General features: G+C 54.8%; 1 protein-coding gene across 2 annotated transcripts in view; it reads right to left on the reverse strand.

The window, feature by feature from the left end:
* The window catches only part of PTPRN2 (protein tyrosine phosphatase, receptor type N2), an 898882-nt gene that overhangs the window by 103352 nt on the left and 770095 nt on the right, over window positions 1-25435 (reverse strand). For both annotated transcript variants that reach the window (XM_025379168.1, XM_025379167.1), the window contains one exon: window positions 11300-11494. In XM_025379168.1, coding sequence (XP_025234953.1) covers window positions 11300-11494 — 195 coding nt within the window. The remainder of the gene's footprint in view (window positions 1-11299; window positions 11495-25435) is intronic.

Raw genomic sequence — 25435 nt, forward strand, 5'->3', positions numbered from 1 at the left:
ATTGGCTATAAGCCTCTTAGGAGCCAGACTGATGGCCTCGTTCACACCCAGCATCCCCACGGTCCTCTGCCCAGGAGCCGTGCTGAGGACACGAGGTAAGCAGAGCCCACCTGTCACCAGCTCGTTTCTGAACTGCTTGTGGAACTACAGCTTAATGGAATTTCAAAAGCTGCATTTTATTAAACTCATGTTAGGTTTACACATTTACACAATCAGATAACTCCACCCAGGCCCTGAACTGCTGTGATTCAGTTCCTCCGATGCTGTCTATAAACCTGCAGATGCAGGAGTCACTGGACGGGCCAGACGGAGGTGGCCTCTGGTCTCACCTCCTCGCCTCAGGTTTCTCCAGGAAGTTTCCATGAGTTCACGAGCAGCCTCTGGACGTCTCTGTCCATCACTGGGCGCTCAGAAAACGCTGCACAAATGAGCACTTTCCAAACCTGACTTTATGCACCAGCTTTAAGCGCTTCCTCTCACAACTGTCAATTTGTGGACCTGTTAACTTTTTCCAAATTTAGTGTTTGGTTACCCAATTTAATTCAACAAGTATGAGTTGGATGCTTGATTCCACTTCTTCTATCGTGCCCTATTTACACACTGTAAGAAAGTCTACCAAGCCAAGAAACAGCAAAAAAGCTGCTAAAAAGCCGGGCTCCAGGACAGTGGGTACCGCTTAGCTAAGTCAATCGCCTTGGCAGCCAAAGGCCAACCTGCATCACAGTGGGTTACCCCTTTCTCCGCAGACTCTCTGGACCATCACCACCTTCTCGGGAGCCCAAGCATCCAATCAAACCAGGTCATAAATATACAGGTAGTCCCTGATTATGATGGGGCCATGGGGGGATACACCTTTGAAATGAAAATATCATTAAGTTAAAAATGCACTACCGAATGCTATTTTCAACTTACGGTGGGTTTGTTGGGACACAACACACCATCTGTCCTACTAAAGACGGTAAACTCCTCCTACAGACCCAGCCACTCGTCCCACTGGGGCCAGTATGGCAGCAGGGAGTGGTCAGATTTGGGTCAGAGAATTTTTCCTTTAAACATCAAATGCCCAAGGCAGAAACAGAACTTTTCCTTTAAACATTAAGCGCTCAACGCAGAAAAGACAACATACTGATAACTTGGAAAGACGGAAAAATAAAGCACTAGCATGGCTCTAGCATTTTAAGTAGCAAATCAGATTTTTAAAAACTAAAAAGTCAAATCACTCCCCCTCCCACCAAAAAAACAGAGTTCCACACCCTCAATAAAGGCGGACAATGGAAGGGACACTCTCTGCCTATGTCACAACCCAGCTATCCACAGAGCATCACAAAGGGCACCATGGCGGAGGTGTGGTGGCTGCAGGGGATGGCCGTGACGGCTGCTGACCAAGGCACAGCTGCTGCTGGATGGGGCACACCCATGGCCCGGGCGTCCCAGGGAAATCCAGAAACCAGTGGCTGTGACTGCTTCCCCGACAGAGCTCCTGTTCCTTGCACAGCTGCTGCTGCCTCCAGCCTCTCTCTGTACCCTTCTAAGGACCCCCTGCAGACACACCCGCACCCACAGTAAAGGAGGTGGGAGCAGACAGCCAGGAAGTGTGGGTTGAGCTCTAGAAAGTGGTGGCATCTAAAGTGGCTCGCCAGCCTCTCCGTCAGGCCTCGAAGGTCCGTCACCGACTTGTGCAGCAGGTGGATGGCAGTGCGGGCTGTAGGGGGTGAGGGCCCAGGGCCTAGACACCGGCCAGCCTCATTGTGCTCGCCGCATCCTCAGCTCACCAGTGCGGGGAGACTGGAGCTACCCCCGTGGGGCTGTGGATGGAAGACCAGGGGCCTCTCATGTGCTCCAAGCTACCAGAAAATGCTGGTGTGGATCAGGTGTTGGTCCCTGTTACAGGCTGAACCGTCCCCTAGAATCTGTGTGCTGCGTCCTCGACCCCCTCCAGGCTATCCCGCAAAGTAACCTCATTTGCAGGTGGGGCCTTTACAGAGATAATGGAGTTAAAATGAGGCCACTGGGGTGGGCCCCAGGACAATCTGAGTGAGGTCCTGAGAAGAGAGAGAAGGATGTGCTCCCAGAGGGGAAAGGTTCTGGGAGGACATAGGAAAAAGACATCACCTGCCCTAGCCACGGAGAGAGGCCTCAGGAGGAACCAGCCCTGCCCACGCCTGCATTGTAGACTTCTGGCCTCCGAAGCTGTGAGGAAGGCATTGCTGTGGTTTCAGCTGCCTGGTCTGAGTGACACTGTCACAGCAGCCCCAGCAGGCCAGGGCAGGTCTCTGGGGGTCCACAGACTCCATGCAGCCAGCATACGTCCCTCCCAGGAGCCCCTGTTCTTGCTTCATCAATTAAAGCAGCACCCTGGCTGGGTGCGGTGGCTCACACCTGTAATCCCAGCACTTTGGGAGGCTGAGGCAGCTGGATCACCTGAGGTCAGGAGTTTGAGACCAGCCTGACCAACAGAGAGAAACCCCATCTCTACTAAAAATACAAAATTAGCCAGGCGTGGTGGTGCGTGCCTGTAATCCCAGCTACTCGGAAGGCTGAGGCAGGACAATCACTTGAACCTGGGAGGCAGAGGTTGCAGTGAGCTGAGATCGCACCAGGCAGAGGTTGCAGTGAGCTGAGATCGCACCATTGCACTCCAGCCTGATCAATAAGAGTGAAACTCCGTCTCAAAAAAAAAAAAAAAAAAAAAAAGAAGCAGCACTGTCTGCCCTGAGCCACAATCCTGATGCACAATTTCTACCTGCGGGAACCACACGGGCCTGAGCCACCCAGTCGGCTCCTTTCCCACCTGGTCACGCACATCTGGACGGGACAGGACCTCTCAGAGGGCTTCATCTTTCTTCCTGGTCTTCCTAGACTGTGCCCTAATTAATTGATATCACTGCTTCTCTCAGAGGCGACCGTGGTTGTGATGATGGACATGGAGGAGACGAACAGGAGCAGAACAGTTTTGCCGCCACGTCCATTTCAGTAAAGGCACCTGTGACTGGTGCTGCATGGACGTGCCACACTTGCACGCGGCAGGCTTTGGAGGCTGCTGGCCTTGTAGCCATGAGGACTGTGTCCAAAACCATTCTTGGAAGGAACACTAAACGGCTCCCAAAAGTCAGAAAGTAAAGCTCAACCTCACGCAAGCCAGAGAAACAGAAGTGAAAGCCACTTCGATGAGGCCTTTCCCGGTTACCAGTGGCAAAGCTCAAAGGTTCACTGATACCCAAGGCTGGGAGACCTCGGACAGGGGCACCACGTCTGTGTCACTAGGGGGACGCCATCTGGGCAAAGATTATGGCAGGGAACGCGGCAATATCTATCAAAATAAACAATAAGCATCTGCAATGACTCAGGATCTGGCTTCTAAAAACGCGTTTCACATGGTCCATGTAGTCTAGAGTGGCAAAAGTTTGAAAATTGCCTACATTGCCCTTACCAGGAGACAATAAATTTCTGTGAGTCCAAAAACAGGAGAACATATGGCTGTTAGGAGGGTGGGGCCGGGCTGTACACACTCACGCAGGGCCCTCTCCTGCGAGCGGCGTCGCTGAGGAGCCGCTGTTTACGCATTGCATGACCGCAGCAGCACCAGCTAGCCCTGGGGAGGGAGCTGGGTCCCAGTGTCCCGGTGTGGGTGGGCACCCCTGCCATGGTTACCTTCCCCACAATGGTGCCGAGTGGCTGTAATGTCTTCATGAAGCACGTCCTAGACCAAACGCCAGCCTGGGACTCACTTGATGGGACCCAGTCCCTCCCCTTGGTACAATATGACAAAGAAAATCATGAGTTTAGAGTTTAGGTCACTGTAAAGCTGCTTTTGAAAAAGGTGCAAGACTCGAGGGCTGAAATCTGCTCTCAGTTTAGAGATTAGCAGTTGAAGACCCTCCTTTCAGGGAAGAGAGTGGAGCCTGCACCCCAAAACCCCGAAGTAGCAGAACCAGGAATCTGCTGACCACTGACTGAACGCCAACTGTTTGCCAGGCACACAGTAGGCGCTGCGTCCGCATGGCCTTGTGATGTGGTTTGGATCCGTGTCCCAGCCAATCGCATGTTGAACTACAGCCCCGGGCTGGAGGTGGGGCCTGGGGGGAGGTGGCTGGATCACAGGGCGGTTTCTCATGGGTGGTTTAGACCATCCCCTTGGTGCTGTCCTCACAATAGGGAGTGAAGTCTCCTGAGATGGTGTTGTTAAAAGTGTGTGGCACTCCCCATCCGTTCTCTTGCTCCTGCACCTGCCATGGGAGGTCCCGGCTCCCCTTTGCCTTCCGCCACGACTGGAAGCTCCCTGAGGCCTCTCCAGAAGCAGAAGCTGCCATGCTTCCGTACAGCCTACAGAACCCTGAGCCAATTCAACCTCTTTTCTTTATGAATTACCCAGCCTCAGGTATTTCTGTATAGCAGTGTGACAACAGCCTGACACCTGTCTAACCCGGGTCTCCTGGTTCCCAGCCCATGTCCTCCCACCCAGGGGAGGCCCTTGCACAGGGGAGGCTGGGCCCCACAGGTACCAGGCCCTGTGAGAGTCCCAGGAGCGTCAAGCAGGAGCTGCGGCTTGGGTGGCTGCATGGACACGGGAGGCTCTAGAACATCCCCTCAAGCAAGTTAGGGTGTGAGGACGGATACTCAGGTCTGCACTGGGCCCAAAGGCCACGGCAGCCACTGGGAGGTCGGACCCATCCAGCGTGCACCGAACTCGGTGGGTTGGACCCATTCACTGTCCACTGAACTCAGTGGGTTGGACCCATTCACCGTCCACCGAACTTGGCGGATCAGATCCACCCAGCATGCACCAAACTCGGTGGGTTGGACCCATTCACTGTCCACTGAACTCGGTGGGTTGGACCCGTTCACTGTCCACAGAACTCGGTGGATCAGATCCATCCAGCGTGCACCGAACTCGGTGGGTTGGACCCATTCACCGTGCACTGAACTTGGTGGACACGTAAATGGCTCTCAAAGGAGCTCCCCAGGCCCACAGGAGGGAGGCTGGGAAGTCTCGGGTCTTCAGAGCCGGCTACTCTGGCACCTGGACACTCCTCCTCTCCTGGCTCTGCCTCTCGCCCCAGCTCCCCCATCCATCCCCTGCTGGTTTAATGCAGTCTCTGGTCACAGGGCTCCGTGCCTGGTCCTGTGTGGCGTGAAGGCTTCCCAAACCTGCCCACAGGAGAGAGATGCCCCATCAGGGGCTCTCCATCATGGCAGGGCACACCCCCGCCCGCCGTGCTGGGAAGGGGGGACTATGTGCCCCTCCATGTGCAGGCCCTGCCTATGCCAGGCAGTCCTCAATGGTGAGAAACAGCTTCCCTGCAAAAATAGGCTCCTCCAAATGTGAGCCATGAAGCCGGCATCGTCCAGACAGCAGCAACAGCCTGCTCTGCCTGTGAACGCAGGTCCCACAAAACTGGCGAGTTTGCCCTGTGGTCTGGTTTACTCATCAGGCCTCACCAACACCCAAGCCAGAGTGAGAATGGCCAGCCCAGCTGCACGGCCCCAGAGTGAAATTCTCGGTGGCCCAGTGCCCTTCATCCTAGGAGAGTGGCCATCTGCACCTGTCAACCATGTGGGAACGACGGAACAGAACCTTCCAGAAATACAGAGCACTGGGTCTGAAGGTGGAGGCACTGGGGCTAGGGGAGTGCCTGCCAAGGCCCCTGCACTGGTGGCGTGGGGTGCAGGGGACCCTGGCCCCTTTCTGCTGCAGCTGGCGACTCGTAGCCTTGGGCAGGGACACCCGGCATGGTGTCACGAGGCCCTCCTGGTTCAGTGACTTATTGCTAAGAACAAAGAAACCTGGAGCCTGACAGGATCAAACAATGAGAGACAGAGATCTCTCAAGGAGCAAAGGCAGAGACACGACGGGCCCAGGGAAAACTCCAGGCAGGCACTAGGGCCGAGGGTCAGAGGCCGTGAGCCGTGCGGGTCTGAGGAGGTCACAGCTTGTGCCGGCATCTGTCCGTCACCGGCACAGACACGCATCACGCTTCCCACGCTGGGAGTTCAGAGACCCCACAGGCAAGTCTGCAGAAGGTGCAGCGCGGCCCCGCAGGCTGGCAACATTCCCTTCCCCCTCAGCGAAATCCATGAACTTCCCTGTCTTCTGTGATCACGGGAAATCTTCGGTCACTTCCTGCAAGGCTGTAACTTTTCGTTTTTCACATCTCCATCACTGTGCTCGGTTTTAATGTCGTCATCTGTGAAATGGGTCTATTCACAGCTCCTGTGCCCTCAGTGCCTTAGGACAGTGGTGCTCCTTTTACCAGCACCACACTTTCCAAGGATGAGCGAACTCACGGTCCATATGCTCATCTTCAACACTCATGAGGATGGATTTTTAAAAGCACTGACTCAGCACGGCTTTCCCAAATTTAAGTTCTATATTCTGTAAGTCGAATGGAGAAGTGTGAAGCCATCTTTTTTCTTAACATTCCCACTCTCCAAAGAATGTTCTCTAGCCTTTAAAGGCGGACACGGTGGCTCCCAGCGGACTCAGGCGTAATTAGTCACATCGGGACGGTGACACTCTTCTCCACCTCCTCACTCAGAGCCAGCCAGGCAGAAATGTCGCCCTTCTGAAAGCAAAGGGATAGGGAAACAGATCTTGAAAACACTCGATGATTCTTTACCTTATAAAGGATGCAACAGGATTTCTTGAGAAGCCACGTCCCTGAAGATGATTAACATGAAGCCGCCTTGACAACCGTCCTGTGAAGTCGTCTTCGTCACATCCTTGCTTTTCAGAGTCCCGAGCCTTGCTCTGAGTGAGCATCTCCGTGTCGCCTTTCGGCTGTGTCCAGAGAAATGTACTGGTTTCTTGATGGAAGTGTTTCCCTCCTGCCTCTCCCTCCTCCGAGCGCTCCGCTCACCTGCAGGTGAGCCTCGACTCAGCTTCCTCCAGACAGTCCAAGGCAGGGGCACGGCCCCCTCCTTCGGCCTGCACCTTCCCCGTGCCTGGGAGGCCCATTTTCCAGGAACAGGTGACGTTCCGGGCTGGGTTTTCCCTGCAGATAAGGCCCTTTCTCCTTAGTTATCAGAAGAAAACTGGAATTTTTTAAAGGACCTTTCTAAGAAAATGGAGGCAAAGCAACACAAAAACCAGCATCAAAGCCCAGAGACAGGGATTGGGCAGGGCATAGAGAACGCAGGCCCAGAGACCCAAACCCCGGCAAGCAAAGGCCCTGCCAGGCTCTGTTCCTTCAGCACAACCCCTTCCTCTGCAGCCCAATGCACCTGCAGCACAGGCCGTGCAAGGTCTCAGGATGGGCGGCATCTCAGATGCTTACCCGGTTTTATCCTCCCGGGAACCCCAGGGGAAAGGCACCGCCATCAAGCCTGTCTCACAGGGGAAAAGACAGAGGTTGCAGGTCTCACCTGGGACATGGCACCTGCCACAGCAAAGCGTCTCAGCTCTGACACCTGGTTGACGGAGCCCAGAATCTGTGCTCCATGTCTAGACCCGACCACTTGGTGTCACGGCAGAGCGGGGGACCCAGCGGCTGCCCCGAGGACCTGCCCACCCCTGACCCTTCCCATCAGGCTCTCATGCGCCCCCTTCCCCAGAGGTCCCTGAGGCGTGTGCTCTCCCTCTTGCTCCACCTGCTGGGACACCTTGACCAGGTAAGTAAGGCCCTCCCTGCAGTCCTGAGACACCAGCCTCCTCCTGGTGACACCCAGTGGCTCCACAGCCCCATGGGTCCCACCATCGGGGCAGGCACCTGCGGCCTCCTGTCTCCCAGGGAGGCCTTATTCTCTCGTGTGAGGGAGGCACCCTGGCCCGTCTCCTTTATAAGAGCTTTGTGTGCTCACCTCTCTAGAGGGAGTGCTCATTTCTAGAGTTCTGCTCCTCCAGGTCTCCAGCATGGAATCCCAGCCTCTGTGCAGAGAGCAGCAGCATGAGCGCCAGTGGGTGGAGTGCCCCAGGGCAGGAGGGGGCTCTCGGAGCCCAGGGGCCCTTCCTGTGGGGCCACAGCCAGGCCAGCCCCGCCTGAGGGTCTGGGCTCCGGGGCAGTGTGCAGCCTCCACTCTCCCACATGTGTCCTTTGTCATACAAAGGCTCCGCTCTTGGTGCTGAACCTGCCCCGCAGACGGTGCGGCCAGTCCCTCCCACCTGCTGGGGCTCCTCAGGCCCAGCCTGGCCTCTGGACATCATCAACCGCTGCTGTTTACTTCATCGGGTCGTGGGTTCAGATGCCACGTTTTGTCCAACGTGCCCCGGGAACGGCTGCATGTCAGGAACAGCCGGTCCTCGGATTCACTGGGACTCTGTGTGGCTTATCTCACCGTCCTGCCATCCTCAGGTGAGGGGCGGTGGGGTCACTGTGTTGGCGTCTGATGGAAACAAGCCTTTGCACACAGAGGGCTGGGCTGCTGGATCACCACAGGATTGGCTGCCTTGTAGCTGTGATGAGTCAGAAGGTCGGCGACTCTGGTGCGTTCCTGTGGCACCAGCCTGCGTGTGCTTTCTGCAGCTTGCGTGTGCCAGGGAGGGTGGTGGCCAGTGCCCCTGAGATCGGCTGTAGTTTCCGAGCCACCCATGTGAGTCCTGGGAAGACGTCTACCTGGGGCTCACCTGTGGTGCAAGTCAAGTCTGTGCCTCTTTGCTGCTGTACCAGGGACGTGCCCGCCAGGAGACCCCATGTGGCCGAGAGGGCGAGGGATGCACTTGTAAAGTTAGCTCAGAGGAAGGAAAACCAGAACTGCTGGGTGAGAGCAGACGCCAGAGTCCGAGGCCCATGCCTGGCTCACTTGGTTGCTGGACTCCACACGATGCCCACCACTCCCCACACCCACCCCAATTCTGCACGATGCCCGCCACTCCCCACACCCACCCCCACTCTGCACGATGCCCGCCGCTCCCCACACCCACCCTGACTCTGCATGATGCCCGCCGCTCCCCACACCCACCCCAATTCCTCATGACGCCCGCCGCTCCCCACACCCACCCCAACTCCACACAATGCCCGCCGCTCCCCATACCCACCCGACTCCGCACGATGCCCGCCGCTCCCCACACTCACCCCAATTCCACACGATGCCCGCCGCTCCCCACACCCACCCCGACTCCGCATGATGCCCGCCGCTCCCCACACCCACCCCGACTCCGCACGATGCCCGCCGCTCCCCACACCCACCCCGACTCCGCACGATGCCCGCCGCTCCCCACACCCACCCCGACTCCGCACGATGCCCACCGCTCCCCACACCCACCCCAATTCCGCATGATGCCCGCTGCTCCCCACACCCACCCCGACTCCCACCAGCGCCTGCTGGCATTGTGGAGTCAGGGAAATATCTCAGTAACATTCACTTTCAAAACATCTTCCTCACTGGTTGATGAGGAAGATCCAGTTTCCCTGAGTTTACAGTCTGTACGCACAGAGTCTAAGTCAGCCGGAGTCATGCTTGGCCTGAGTGTGTTTCTCGTTTCGGCCCTGCAGCTGTGGGCCGTGGTGAGGCGCGCTGACAAACAGGCCCATGTCACGGTCTGTGGCCCTCGATCACCCCCCAACAGGGTGCCTGGAGTCAGGCTTTGCAGGGTTCCCGCCAGGTGGAGGCCGAGTGTCCTTGCGGTTTAGGCATTCCAGCGGAAATGAACCCTCATGTTTGCTTTCAGATCTGCCGTGACATGTGTGAAAGCCAAACACAATTCTCCGGGAAATACAGTATTTTCAGGTACCAATAGGGCTTGAGATATCATCAAATTGTTACTCAAGCACCTTGAAATGTGGAAATATCAGAACACAATGGGAGCTCGCTAAGCGGCTCTCCTCTTGGCTAACCTGTCAGATGAATGTCTTTGGTTGATGTGTTTGACCCCAATACCAAACCTTATCACAAATAGGAACTCCTGGTCTCTGCTCCTTTTCTAAAAGGGACAAACGTCAAAACAGCCTCAGAAAAGTCAGATCTAAAGTAACAAAACCACAATCCACCAAGGGGGGAAGTTCCACCAAAGTCGATGACAGGGTCGCCGAGAGAACTCCACGAGCCACGAGCTGCCTGCTCAGGGTGTGAACGCATCGGGTTCGCTCTCCGTCCCCACCAAGCCTGCAGGGAGAGCATTTCCGGCGGGCGGTCTGGCTTCGTGGGCTCACCCCAGGGAGTGATGGGAAAGGATGTGCCCTGCTCAGCTCACTGACCGGGAAAGCCAGGCTTCCTGACTGTTGCTTCGCCTCATTTTAAGTTATCCAGGGAGAAGTCTGCTGCGTTCCTCAGTTTCCCCAAACGTCTGGTGCAAGTGGGTCTAGAATTGAGTGTTTCCCACCCGCCGTCAGAGCTGTCTGTCCCTGCAGTGTCAGCTGGGCCGGGAGGCCTCCAGCCTTGATCTCCAAGCTCTGCAATGAGGCTTTTTAGTGAAAACATGGTTTTCTGACTTTTTGTGGTCCAGATCCACCAGTCTATACTATTATTAACTCATTAGGCAAAAATAGTTTTTAAAAAAGTAAGCTTTTAACATCAACTTACAGGGTCCATCCTGAGACCTGGGAACTTAACGGTATGGTGAAGAATGTTTCCCTGACCAGTAAGTGCAGCTGCTGCTTCGGTCAAGCAGCGAAACAGGCTCTGCCCTTTTACCCCAGAGACTCTGTCTCCAGTGTGGGAAACAGCACAGCCAGGCACGGTCACCCACCGGGATGACGCCTGCAGCCCGGAGACCCAGGAGGCAGCCAGCAGGATGTGCGAAGCTATCGACAGCTCTCCTACTAACACCTGGACATTTGTTATGTATGGAGTGGCAATGCACGGCCACTCCACACGTGATCACTCCAGCGAGGACCCTGGAAAAGGCTGCTGAAGCCGCATCACCGTGACCTTCTGTGCTGGCGCCACCAGGAAGGCTCCTGTGAAGAGCTGAGCACCCAGCCCGCACCTCCTCCCGCCTCGCTGTCAGAGCGGTGACATTTATTTACCCAAACGATGTTTGCTGGCCTTGAGTGCCAAGGAGACAGCCACTGCTTCCGAGTCAGAGAGTCAAAACGGCAGCGCACATGGCAGGCGCTAACAGACGTGTATTCCACTGAAAACTAAATAGTGGGTGCTCACTCTTACACACCAGGGAGAGTGCGTGGGGGCTGCACGTTCCAGGCAGAAGCATAGCAAAGATCTCAGGAAGTAAATACTCTTGTTTATCTAAATTAAGAGGACTCCCTGCAGACAGTGCCCTGCCTGTCAGCCTCTGCAGCAGGCAGGGTGCAGCCATCATGGCCCCATCCTTGGGGGTCAGCGGGCACAGACGCTGGGTGTTGCAGGGGCCGAGGAAGGAGGGCCCTGGTGGTCGTGCAGCAGGGAGCGCAAAGGCGGGGCTTACCAGGATCATGTGGCCGGTGGAGATGTCCATGTTGGACTGCACGGGCTCCTCGGACCAGGACGAGGTGCTGCTGCGTGCGGAGGGGCTGGGCATCGGCCCGTCACTGAACTGGGACGAGACGCTGCTGATGCGGGATGTGTGCGGGCCCTCGGGCCGGTCTGGTGGCCGCGTGGCCATACGCTGGCGGCACAGCTCCTGCAGGACGGGGGAGGCAGAGCAGGGGGTTAGTGGCATTGGGGACATCCAGCAGGACAAGGGCATGGCACCCACATGGCACCAACCCCTTCTCGTGCTAAGATTCAATGTTCAGGCAGGCAAGAGTTTACCCCTGGGTGGGCCAGCGCAACATGATGGTCAACGCACTCCAAAGGACGCTCCCAGCACAGCGCCCCCAGAAGGCTTCAGGCTTGTGCAGGAGAGGAGATAGAGGCCTTGCTCTCAAAATCTGAGAATACAAACACATATCACGAACATACATACACACACACATATACACACACACATACACACATCAGACACATCACACACATACCCACACATACACCACACACACACCCCACAACACAGACACACACATACACACATATACCACACGCACACCACACACATCACAGACACACCCCACACACACATACATACACACACATACACACATCAGACACATCAGACACATCACACACATACCTACACATACACCACACACACACCCCACATCACAGACACACACATACACACACATACACCACACGCACACCACACACATCACAGACACACACCACAGACACACACACACACACACTGCACGCACCACACCACAAACACACACTCCTATAGATTCAAGAAAACATGCACTGGATCCTCCTCTGTCATCAACACGGAATATTCTGGAATAAAGCCACAGTAGCCTTCGCTGGGTGGCTTCTCATTCTATTAGAATATAAGTCACAGGGGAGGCCAGGGCGGTTTTGCACTGGGACTGAGATACAGAAACTGGTACCACAATCGAAGTGTTTGCAGGAAAAAAAACCTCATTCTGACGTTTCTTTCTCTCTCCAGAGCAACGTCCAAGAGCCCAGGCAAGAGAAGACAAACGGAGCCGCACAGGAGATGGAAGGCAGGGGGGAGCGAGAGAGGCCCGTGCTGCTGAGTAGACACCAAAGCAGAAGTGCCCGGATTCAAAGAAACTCTCAACATTACACCCCAAGACAGCTTCCGTGGGATCACTGCAGAGTCTTCGACCTCCTTCCCCAGGCAATGCTCAGCCCCACACGCGTTGGGCACCCCGAGCACCTGCCCGGCCGTGCGGGACCTGCCTGCAGCCAGGACACGGCCACACAGCCTCAGGTGCTCAGGACACGCCAGGACCCTGCCTGCTGCTCACCTTCGGGGTGCAGCCTGGGTGCCCCCCGACGTCTGACCAACAATCTCGTTTTGAAACTGTTCTAACCACTGTGTTAGGATATCCCATCCTTTTGCCTGGTGAAAATATACCTGTACCCTGAGTCTGCAAAATGCAATGATACCTAGAAAAAGTTTGTAAGAGAACTGGAGCTCAACAGAAGAGGTGAAAATGCATTCATGGGAAAAAGAAAGGCTCCAGGGAGCCTTGTGGGCTGCTGCTGCCTTGGTTTCATTTTGGTGGCGTCCGGGGGAGGCCGAGCCACCCACTCGCTCCCCCCCGCGGTGTGCGTCAAAGGCCTCGCACTCCCCAAGGCAACCGCCAAAGCTCAGGAAACACTCCACATGTCCATCCTCCTTTCACCCGGGCTGCCGGCTTCCTGGCTTTAAAGATGTCTGCCAAGCCGCCGACACCACACCATCTAGAAAACATTCCCCTCCACCTGGCTCTCTGGGACGAGCAATTCATGTTCCCGGGCTCTCTGCTTCGGGCTCGTAGCGAGATACAGGTGCTGTGGGAAGGGGCCCTGCGGCCCCCACTCTCCACGAACCTGCAGCCCCTGTAAGAGCAGCTGCGGACAGGGAGAATGACCATGGGGACAGGAAGGATGACTGTGGGGACGGGGAGGACGACCGCAGGGACGGCGGGGGGGGGGGGGGGGCCGGGGGGGGGGGGGGGGGGGGGGGGGAGGGGGGGGGGGGATGACTGCGGGGACCCAGGCAGAGACGTACAGGGGAAGGTGGACTTTACCAAAGGCCTCTGGTGAGGGTCAGGGGTCTCTAACAAAAGGGAGAGTTCCAGTTCCTTCTTTCCCATACATCTTCAAGTACTTGTTAGTTTATAGACTGTTTTAAAATAGTGAGTGTGTTTAAAAAAATCCACCCAAGTTTTCTCAGAATCTCAAAAATAAACAAACAAAAAACCACAAAGGATATTTATTTATTTTTATTATTTTTGATACGGAGCGTCACTCTGTCTCCCAGGATAGAGTGGAGAGGCACGATCTCAGCTCACTGCAACCTCCACCTTCTGGGTTCAAGTGATTCTCCTGCCTTACCCTCTTGATTAGCTGGGATTACAGGTGCCTGTCACCACACCTGGCTAATTTTTATATTTTTAGTAGAGATAGGATTTCACCATATTGGCCAGGCTAGTCTCAAACTCCTGACCTGAGGTGATCTGCCCGACAAGGGATAATTTTAATAAGGTAGATGATACCAGTAACCAACCCGAGTACACATCTCATGTATTTCTCAATTGTGCACATGAAGTTTGCTTGACGTGGGGGAAAAGCACACTGAAAAATGTTTCTGAAGTAACTTCTATGTCTTCACACAATTTCTCCAGAAAAATAACATCCAACCAAAGCATGAGAACAGCTACGGCTCAGGAAACCCAGAGGGTCCGAGAATGTGACCCCCTGGGGAAGAGGATGTGAAACGCTGGAGACTTACTCACATAAAAATAAAAAATCAAGCTAGTTCCATGCCCATCCTGTGATTTGCCACCCATGGGAGAGCTACAGTGAGGTCTGAGCTCTGTTCTTTCCTGAGTGCACGGAGGGTGAAGCCACCAAGAGGCCCCACAGTCCAGGACTGGGGTCCCTGCTCCACCACAAACTTCCATTTTTATTTTATTTCTTTTTCTCCCCAAGTCAACAATAGCAAACAACCACAAACTTTTCACGTGTCCTTGGGAAAACCTCTTAAGGTCTCTAAGCCTATTTTTTTCACTTTATAAATAGAGATAATCCTATAGTTACTGTGAAGATTAAAACGGTTTCCTGTATAGTCAGTGCTTAGCATGGAGGTGGCTACAGAGAAAGCCTCAAGCAGTAGTGAGGAAGAGAGAAGTATTAGTGAATAAAAGTTAAGGCCATTGTTTCAGCCACAGCCAAACTTTTGACGGCTTGGCAAGTGTAAAGATATTTCTTAAGAAGTTACAGAATTTATTTATTTATTTATTTTTCAGAGAGTCTCGCTCTATCGCCCAGGCTGGAGTGCAGTGGTGTAATCTCAGCTCACCGCAACCTCCGCCTCCCAGGTTCAAGCGATTCTGCTGCCTCAGCCTCCTGAGCAGCTGGAATTACAGGCGTGCACCACCACGCCCGGCTAATTTTTGTATTTTTAGTAGAGACGGGGTTTCACCACATTGGCCAGGCTGGTCTTGAACTCCTGACCTCAGGTGATCCACCCGCCTTGGCCTCGCAAAGTGCTGGGATTACAGGCGTGAACCACCGAGCCAGGCCAAAGTTGCAGAATTTAAAGCTGGACAAGCCGACGTCGCCTCCTCCGGGGGGTGGCTCAGTGCCCGGTGGCTCGGTGCCGGGTGGCTCAGTGCTGGTGCACAGTGAGGGAGACCCAGGGTTCGGTGCCGCTCAGTGGGGATCTGCGGCTCTCATCAGTGGTCTCACGTCACTGCGCAGCGCGAGGTCTTCTTGAAGGTCTTGACTTTTTCAAAGGAGGGAAACTGCGATGAATATCCAAGAAAAATGTCCCTGGCAGAGAGGAAGCCCCCGAAAGCTTCGCCCAGAAGGTTGGAGACACGTGGCAGCAGCTCTTCGCCTGTGCAGGAGGAGGCGCTGCCGCGGGAGAAGGGCGTCCCCACAGCAAAGCGACGCGTGGCCGGGGACGCTGCCCTTGGACGAAGGCCCCCTCCCTGCGGGCTTCTGCCTACCAATGGGAGTGGGTGCTCTCGCCAGGTGCTGCTCCGCTCTGAACCGACCGCTACCAAGTTTCTATGCAGCAAGTGGCTCAGGCAAACATCTGAGCAGCGATAAGGCCGGGAATGGCCTGCAGGGAGGAACGGGGTGGTGGGGAAGCCGGGTCCTGGGTGGAGGAGGTTCCTGGAGCTGAAGCCCCCTCATGCTGCCCCTGAGCCTGGGGGCAGGTGAGAGACACATCCTACTTCCCTGGACACTACGGTGGGCAGGACGCGGCTCCCCGGAGGCACCAGCCACATTTCCCTCAAATCGCCAGTGCAGGTTTTTCTGAAGGCTCCGGGGGAACCCGCCACTTAGGGGAGTCTCTGCACCTCCACAAAGCTGTCCCCCCAAGACGCAGGCAAGTGGGCCACCATGGTGTCACGATGGACGCCTCCTAGAAACCAGGACTCAGAAAACACGTACGTCTTCAGAGGAACAGGATGAGAACTGCAAAAACAGACCTAACTTTGGTTCTTTTCCTTGACGTCCAGGGCAATCACTGATTCATCCATTCACAGCACCTGCAGTCAGAGGGCCTGATTTTGAATCTGGGCTTCAGGTCTTACTGACTGTGTGACCCTGGGGAAACCCTGATCTCTCTGTGCCTCAGTTTCCCCATCTGTGAAGTGGTGATAACGGTACCGACTTCACCGTTGGGAGGATTAAATAAGAAAACATGCTTACACTGAGGCTTTGGGCCTGTGCCTGGCACACACCAGGTGATTATTTGCTGTTCCGACTACGATGATTATTAGTTTATTCAAAATCGGGTTTGCTATGGTCCCTTGCCGAGTCAGCACTGCACAGGGTGCCAGAAATACCAGGTTGAACCAGGTTGGATCAGACTCGCGGGGCCCTGACCCCTGAGCACCCCCAGGCCACCCGGAGCTGGGCACGAGTGACCACAAGAAGCGACGGAAATGACGGCGACAGCACGTTTTGGGTGTTCGTGGGAAGGGGTGCTGTGGGGCAAGGAGGAGGGGGCTCTCCCTGAACTTGAGGTCAAAGAAAGCTTCAGGCAGGAGAGGCTCAGGCCCCAAGTCTAGGCCGCAGTGGCACTTGCAGAGACAGGGAGAGGACAGCAGGCACCGGGCCTGGAGGTGCGGAAGAGCTTCCACGGGGCGAGCAAGGAGGAGGAGGAGAGAGAAGGGGCCGCCACTCCCTACGGCCTCCTGGGTGGGCAGTGCTGCTGGCAGAGGGCTCTGTATCTGCACTGCGACTGCTCTCAGAATGTGCTTTTCCACGGCGAGCCTCGTTTTTGGACATGGGATGTACCCGATGTCTACAAGCTGGAAGTAACACTGTCAACTGTGTGCTTCTTGTGCATGCAAGGTCTGAAGGGAAGGCATTGCATCCACCGCCCACCTAACCTTACGGCTCAGCCACATCCAAGCAGCACGGTTCAGTCAGAACTTCACACCTCATTCAACCCAGCTGTTGCTAAGCCAGTGTGGCTGTCGTGGGGCTAACTGGAGGGTGTGCTGCCTCACGCTACATCTGAGGACATCCACAAAGCATTACTTTTGCCACATTCTGCTTGGCTGCAAGGCCACTTTCTGGAGCCCGAACTCCACCACCGACCACAACCCAGGCTGGGAAGAAGTTACCCGGGCATTGGCGATTCCCTACAGGTATGGCACGGGTGGTAGGGGGCGAGCAACGCATCAGCCCTGTGAGGAGGTCACCGAACAAGGGCTGTACACGTGGAAACCATGATGACATCAAGCTGACAAGTTAAACCCCAGAGTCCCAGCGGCACTGGCTGTCGGTTGTCCTGCACGTGCCCCCCAGAAGACGTGGCTGCAGGCCCAACTCCTGGTGTCTCCCTTGGCGATAAACACAAGAAAGCCACATTTATCTACTGGAGACAGAAACAGAAATTCCTCACAAGGGAGCTGGAAATGCGCCAGTCCGCTGCCCTCACGGGAAACGGGGTCGGGCCAGCCCCCTCCAAGGACGGGGGCTGGGGCGTTTGGCTGCTGCCTCTCCCACACACTGTGGCCTGCCCCTGCCAGCGTCCCTTCCCCTTGCTGTGTGGACCCTTTCTGGGCTACCTGCCAGAGCTCCTCACAGCGGGGACCAGCCCCTCCCTTCCACCCTTTCCTGGACACTCTTGGGAATCTCCAGATGTGGGGGAAGCTGGGAAGGAGCCTGGATTCTGCCTCGTGGCTTGCTGGGGAAAGCTCTGAGGGGCATCTCATATGGTCTCATTCACTGGTCCTTTAGGCTGATTATAGTTTCCAAATTCATAATGGAAATTCTATAGTCTGTCCATTCTCGGTCCTTTACCTTAAAATTTAAAAATTTTGTAAGGAAAAACACACTTCTTACTAGAATGGAATAAAAAATGCAGAATGCTGCTTGACTTAGTAATGGTCCAGCCAGGGCCAATGAGACAAACCTCACGGCATTTGAAATCACTCTAGGTAATAATGTGGGACATTTCCACCCTGCATGAGGTGACTAACCCTCCGAGCAAGCCTGCCAGCGCGGGCTCACTGAAGATAGCACTGTGAGCTGTTTTTCCCCTCCCAAGACTAGAAAGTGACTGGCCACAGCGGTGGAGGGGACCACACTCCTCACTCTTCATTGAAAAGTAGCACCTGAAAACGCGGCCACGTCCACGGTGCTCAACGGAAGCATGAGCTTGCTGACCGCTGAGGCGATGACTGACGGGGCGGCATGGCACACACACTTCTTTCAAACCTCAGTTGCAGTTTACAGCATCAGCTGCCATCACACCAGAACTGCCATCAGACAAGAGCAGCCACTGCCTATGTTGCCTGCGTTCATTATCAGACTTCTGTGGGGGCCGAGGCACAGAGCGGGGACTCCTGTCAGCCAGCGACAGAAATGGCCATCGCCACTGCAAACACTCTAAGTGCAGTGAGTTTAAAATACAGAGCTGTAGTCGGGCGCGGTGGCACACACCTGTAATCCCAGCACTTTGGGAAGCCGAGGTGGGAGGATCCCTTGAGCCCAGGAGTTTGAGACCAGCCTGGGCAACATAGTGAGGCCCCATCTCTAAAAATAAAAGTTAGCTAGGTGTGGTGGCACGCACCTGTACTCCCAGCTACTTGAGGCTGAGGCGGGAGGATCACTTGAGCCCAGGAGGGTGACGCTGCCGTGAGCTATGATTGCACCAACGCACTCTAACCCTGGTGACAGAGCAAGACCCTGTCCCCCGACACCCCCAAAAATACAGAGCTATGATCTCAAGAGCATTTTATTTGAGCAAAAGGTAATTTATAAAGCAAATCAACAACATGAGCCTCCTCTGAGAGAAAGCTGGAGGCCAGCCCCATCATGTTTTGAAATTTCCCTGATTTATAATCCTCAGTGAACACAAAGGGTGCATCCTCACCCAGAACAAAGCTCTCCTGGTCAGACAGTGAACACCCCAGAGCGAGGCCTGCAGGCCACACGTGTCTGCTGAAGGTGTTAACCGCAGTGGTGCCCACACAGGAAGCCCGAGACCTGCCCCTCCACAGCGCCCACTTGCAGGGGTCCAAGGGCCTCCCCCGCACAGCACGGCCTGGGGGCACTGACACATTTTTGGCAAACAGATCTTGGCCAGACAGAAGGTCCAATCCTTCCAGCCACTTCACTCAAAGAAAAATCTTCTATTTAAGATCCAGACTCAGCCTGACAATCGTGAAGACGGCTCTGTTTATGATCTGGGACGACGCGCCTTCAGACACAGCGGCCCAGTGTGTGCAGCTTGGCGACCTTGAGTTTGTAAAGACGAGTAAGACCTTGTGGCATTCGCATGACTCAACAACCAACAGGTAATTAATTATGAACAAAGAAGAAAGGTTGATGTAACCACATAACTCTTGATTGTAGATTTAGCCCTGAGGTCGGCGGCACCCGTGAATTCCCTCCCTGCTCTGTGAGGAGCTGGACAGAGGCTCCATCCCACTGAGGGTTGGGCGTGGGCCTACCTGGCCCTGAAGGCACCCATGGGGCCACTCCCACCGGGGTGTGGATGAAATCTGTTTTCTTTTCTCAATTCGTACTCTTTAGTAGCAAAGAAACAACAATGTATATGTGAACTAAAAAAAGGATTATAAATCATGCTACTATAAAGACACATGCACACGTATGTTTATTGCAGCACTATTCACAATAGTAAAGACTTGGAACCAACCCAAATGTCCATCAATGATAGACTGGATTAAGAAAATGTGGCACATATATACCATAAAATACTATGCAGCCATAAAAAAGGATGAGTTCATGTCCTTTGTAGGGACATGGATGAAGCTGGAAACCATGATTCTCAGCAAACTATCACAAGGACAGAAAACCAAACACTGCATGTTCTCACTCATAGGTGGGAATTGAACAATGAGAACACTTGGACACAGGGCGGGGAACATCACACACCAGGGCCTGTCAGGCGCTGGGGGGCTGGGAGAAGGATAGCATTCTTCTATAGAGAAATACCTAATGTAAATGACGAGTTAATGGGTGCAGCAAACCAACATGGCACATGTATACCTATGTAACAAACCTGCACATTGTGCAATGTACCCTAGAACTTAAAGTATAATAAAATAAAAGGAAAAAAATAAATTTCTAGGGAGCAAAGGGGAAGTCATTTATTTTTGTGCATGCTGCTTTGCATTTTTAGAATGTCTGTCCCTGGAGATGGAGCTCACATCTTTCCGGAAAGCTCTGTAGTCTCAGTATAGCTGCTCTGCAGCTTTTTAGCTGTCTGGCCCCTCTTAGGTGTTGAGAAAGTTATTAAGAAAATTATTAAGGATAGCATGTCAAGTTTCCAGTGAGAAGGATGCATTTGCAATAATGGAAAAAGGGCATGGTTTTTGCAGGTCATCTCCATAGTAAAATATCAATGATTATAATGTGCCTCTATTTTTGAGAAGAAAGTATTCCAGAGCCATTAGTGTGTTAGAAAAAAAAAACTCCCATAGTAGAAATGACATCCATCATTGGTAAAGAAAGCAAGCCAAGACAGAGCTGAGGACCAGGACTCTGGGTCCAGATCACTCGTGGCTGTGTGCCACCGGACAGGTTACTGAAAGCTGCATGTGTGTTTTTAATCTGTGAAATGAGGATGAAGGCAGAGCAGCTCCACAGAGTTGTTGGGAGGACTCTGAGGGTGGATGTGTGTGGAGCACAGAGTACGAGCCTGGCTCGCACATTCGGCCCGTGCAGCACTGATCTCAGGTGTGTGTGATGAGTACGAGCCCGGCTTGCACACTCGGCCCGTGTGACACTGATCTCAGGTGTGTGTGATGAGTACGAGCCCGGCTTGCACACTCGGCCCGTGTGGCACTGATCTCAGATGTGTGTGATGCGTATGAGCCCAACTTGCACACTCGGCCCGTGCAGCACTGATTTCAGGTGTGTGTGATGAGTATGAGCCCGGCTTGCACACTCGGCCCGTGTGACACTGATCTCTGGTGGGTGCAATGAGTACACAGCCCGGTTTACACACTCAGCCCATGCGGCACTGATGCCACGTGGGTGTGGGCATCCCCCTGCCAGCGTCCGCATCTACATTTGGCACAGAGAAGCCACACAGCCTCAAGAGAGCTGGGGGCCTCTGGCAGGGCCTCCTTCCAGGACACAATACCAAGGAGGCCAGACCCCCAGGGCCGTCCCCACCAGACGACGCTCCCGCCACTCTGTCCGGCCGATGAGACCCTCTCCCTCCCTCCTCCCTCAGGTGAAACTACAGTAACTGGGCATCTTTAAAGAAGAGAGCCGCGTCTTCCACTGCTGCCCTAAATGGAAACGCTCCACTGCAAAACTCAATGTGATGCTTGTGCCTCACGACCCAACGCCCTCCCCGTGGGGCAGTGTTTGTCAGAACGGTAAACCTAGCACTTCCGCACCCAGGCACAAAAAGTCTCCATCAGGAAAATGTGAAAAATTGATCTTTTTGCAGCTCAGTGCTGCCTCCAACACATCCAGAGCCAGCTGGAACTGTGTGAGCCCAGTGGCACCGCAAGCACCCACACCAGCACCCTGCCCTGGGCAGAGCCATGTGGGACCGTCCCCACAGGACAGTGCTGCACCCAGAGCCCCCACCCCGAAGGCTTCCCGTGCTCCAAGTAGCTCCTCAGGTGTGAGCACACAGAGGAGGCCAGGGTCAGTGCAGCACATTCGGACACCACAGTCCTCGCTCGCCGCAGAGCTGCCTGCTTCTCTGCTGTGCCTGAGCCAGGGCCCTGGGCATGTCCGCAGAGTCCTCAAAGTATCTTATACTTCTTTATAACACAATGTGCGAAATAAGCTGAAGAGGATTCTGGGGGCAGAAATTCATCCATACACATCACAAGGCAAATGTCTCATCTCTTAACTCAGCATCTGATGGGGAAAATTACAGAGGGGAAATCACTCAGAGAAGAGACCTGTCATTCTCGAATTCTGCCAAAAGAAGAACAAGACAACAAAGACTTCAGGAAAACCCCTCTGCACCTTTCTGGGAGCCATGTGAACGAAGCCCTGCTGCCCGAGTGTGCACAGAGACAGCCTCGGGTTTTTAGGGTTATTTTGAGAGTGTAATCACTAGTGACAGGACCACACTAAGGAATTAAATGTACAAAACTGGGCAGGAAACAGTGGGTTCACTGGGCTCTGCTGGGGAGGAATAAAGGCCACTCTCCAGACCCGGAAGCGGCACCAAGAGAACATGGTGAATGGGAACCGGCCCACTTTGGGGAGGGCCCTGGCCTTCAGCTCAGAGGGCGACGTAGAATCCAACACACAGCAGAAGCCGCGGGGCCCGGCGCATCCACAGGTGGCTCGAACGCAGAACGGTTGAGGAAAAAGCCTGCGCTCTGTCAGTTTGACACGGTGGCTGCAGGGCACATGATGACAGGAAATCTAAACAGGAAGGTGAAATGTTTAGACAGCAAGTGTGGGGAAAAGGCCGGGGAAAAATATTCCAGATTGTTAAACAGGGTCATGTGTCACAGTGGGAAAAAAAGAAAAAAGGTTTCTTGTATAATCACCTCTCCCTGATCATGACACAGTTTTACTTGATTTTATTTCATCATAAAACTCAGAAGGCCTCAGAGGGAACCGCCTCTCATTCTAGGCCGGCAAGGCCAGCTGGGAGCAGAGGGGCAGCAACCAGTGATTTCGTTCAGGAGAGCGACTTTACACAAACACTCCCGCGACGCTGGGGTCTCCAGTCGGCACCGCTGCAGGATGCTCTGGGTTCTGGGCGCATCTGGGGCATCCCTGTGAGAACCCAGGGAACACAGGGCCATGCTCGCTTCTGGAGAGGAAACGGCCCATGGCCGCCCCTGAACGCCAGGGGAGCCTCCCTTCTCCCACGGAGTCAGGGCCCGGGCAGCTGAGCCTGTCCATGATCTAAGCCGGGGCAGCACTTGTCCCTGCGTCCTCAGCTCATGGCCCACGTGGCCAACCCTGCCCTGGTGACGCAGTCCCACCGCTTCCAGCGGCTTTTCCTTGGTGCTCAGGTAACTTTTTCTCTTGGACCGAGAACAACGCACACACATGTTTGCACACACACACCCCCCAAGGGGAGGACGCCCCTGACAGCAGAGCTCAAGCCAGGGTCACAGAGCTCTGCAGGCTCTGCCAAGAGACCTGGCTCCCGCCCCTCCCCGCTCCTGACACGCGACACTGGTCGGGGCTGTAAGCACAGCTGCTACAGGAAGGGGATCCACCGCATGGGCACACGAGCCGAGTCAGCCCACGGAGAGCAATGTTGGCCAAGCAATATGGAGTGAGTTTTTCCCATTTCGCAAGATGTTTTCTCAAAACAAAAATTAAAGATATAGACATGTTTCATGTAAGTGAAAAATAATTTTCAACACTCTTCTAAATGTGGAACAGTCTTGGAACAGCCTGAGATCAGTAGGGAAAAAGCGGCGTCTCCCCTCGCTCAGCCCCCATCCCTGCGGCGCCCAGAGCACCAGCCCTTTCTTGAGTCCCCACACAAGCTCGTGGCCGGGCTCTGGACATCCAGGCGTGTGTTGTCTCCTAGTTATTTTCACGTTCGTACCCCCGCCTCCCACACTCGGGAGCAGAAGTCCTTCTGTCTGCTTTCTGTACCCACAGCGTCTACGTGGTGCAGAGGGGCCCTCGCCGAGCCCCTGCACACCGGTCAGCAGCCCTGGCCTGCAGGTCATGACTCGCTCAGGGGCCGAGTGTCCCACACCAAGGCAGCCCCAAGGGAGCAGCGAGGGGCACAGCTGGCGGAGCTGCATCCAGCCCCCGGGGCCGGCAGCTGTGGTGTCCTGCTCGGGGGAAGCGAGGGCCGTGTGTGAATCTCCCGAAGTCCCTGGGGGGTGGCTGGAAGCCGCGATCACTCCACAGGAAGCACAGAAGGCGTGTGCGGGCTCGCGGGACCCACGGTCAGCTGCATCGAGAGTGACGAATGACGTGCTGAAACGCGACCTCCTGCCTCCCTTTTTCTTAGGGGCTGCCTCTGCCCTAAGACTAAAGACACTCATTTTCTTCGTTTACTCTGCTCCTGATAACGTCAGATTGAAACCAGGAAACAGTTGTGAAAATAAAGACATTGAAAGGACACACAGAATTTTAATGAGCATCTTCTTTCCGGAATAGCCCATGTCTACGACGGCCTTCTGTGACGGCCTTTAACGCTTCCATAAAGGTGGCCTCTTAGATGTGAGAAGGAGCACATTTAACCCACGATGCCTGCAACCCTTCCCACTGTCACAGGAGACCCCGGTCACGGCAGCAGAGCCCCTCCAGCCAGACCGCGGTCGGTGAGACAAATCCAACATGGGACACAAATCCCTCCCTTCCCGGCTCCCACAGAGGATGACTCACTGGGCAATTAAGTTCTAAGGGCTTCCAAAAAAGTCAGTGGTGCCTTTAAAGTTCACAGATCCAACGCGACCTCTGTGGGCAAAGCCAGCCTTGAGAGGCCCCACAGGCTGAACCTCGCTGTTCAGTTTCACAGTCAGACAATTTAAAATAGTCAGTAAGAAACGAGTCATCTGCCCTCACAGCAGCCCAGGCCCGACGTGGAAGTAGAGAACGGGCAGCTGTTTTTCACAAGAAACTTTTGCACCTTCCTAATTTTCTTTTTGCTCTGAATAAGGACTGATTGTCATGTGCCATCCCTGTCATCGCCTGCATCTTCAGCCTGCGGCGCATCTTCAGCCCGCGGCACGTAGCGAGGACTTCCCATGGGCGGGCAGGACTCTGCACCCGAGAATTACACGGGATGGCTTTCAAGAGAGTTTAGATGCCCCCCTACCCCCCGCCCACAGACCTGCTCTTACCACATCAAAATCTTAGTTCAATTTATCGATTCATTCTTATCGAGCACCTAAAGGTCCCCGGTGCGTGCTGTGGGTCTGTTGTACAGACCTGGCCTTTGGGGAGCCAAGGCTGTCCCCACACAGGCTGGCCTGGTGTGGGGAACAAGCCCCACTCTGCACCCAGGCCTGCCTCGGTCCAACACAATGAGGAAGTCACCCTACACAGGAGGGATGGTGACGAGACGTCACCGCAGAGGCGGCAGAAGGGATAAAGGGGAGGTAGGGATGAATAGGGCCCTGGTGTTCGGGAAGGGACTGGCCACCCCGGGCTGAGAGGGAAGCTCAGGGGACTGGGGTCTGCACAGGGCTTGACAGATGGGAGGGTCTGCAGGGATAAAGTGGAGTTTGAGGGGGGCAGTGCAAGGGAGGGAGCCAGGCAAACAAAGGCTTAGAAGCAGAGGAGCCCAGCCCGGGGACACAAAAGGTATTCACATCCTTCCATTCGGTGGCCACAGCTTAATTAAGCCAAAGGGCAGGGGCCTGCGGGCTGGGGGTGGAGCAGCTACCGGAGCAGCTGCTTCTCCATTTTCGGAATTGCACGTCGTTCTGGGGCCCAATTATTCCACCTAAAACTGATCTGAGGCCGGGCGCGGTGGCTCAAGCCTGTAATCCCAGCACTTTGGGAGGCCGAGACGGGCGGATCACGAGGTCAGGAGATCGAGACCATCCTGGCTAACACGGTGAAACCCCGTCTCTACTAAAAAATACAAAAAACTAGCCGGGCGAAGTGGCTG

This window comes from Theropithecus gelada, chromosome 3 (assembly GCF_003255815.1).
Source record: "Theropithecus gelada isolate Dixy chromosome 3, Tgel_1.0, whole genome shotgun sequence".
NCBI classification, from domain to species: Eukaryota; Metazoa; Chordata; class Mammalia; order Primates; family Cercopithecidae; genus Theropithecus; species Theropithecus gelada.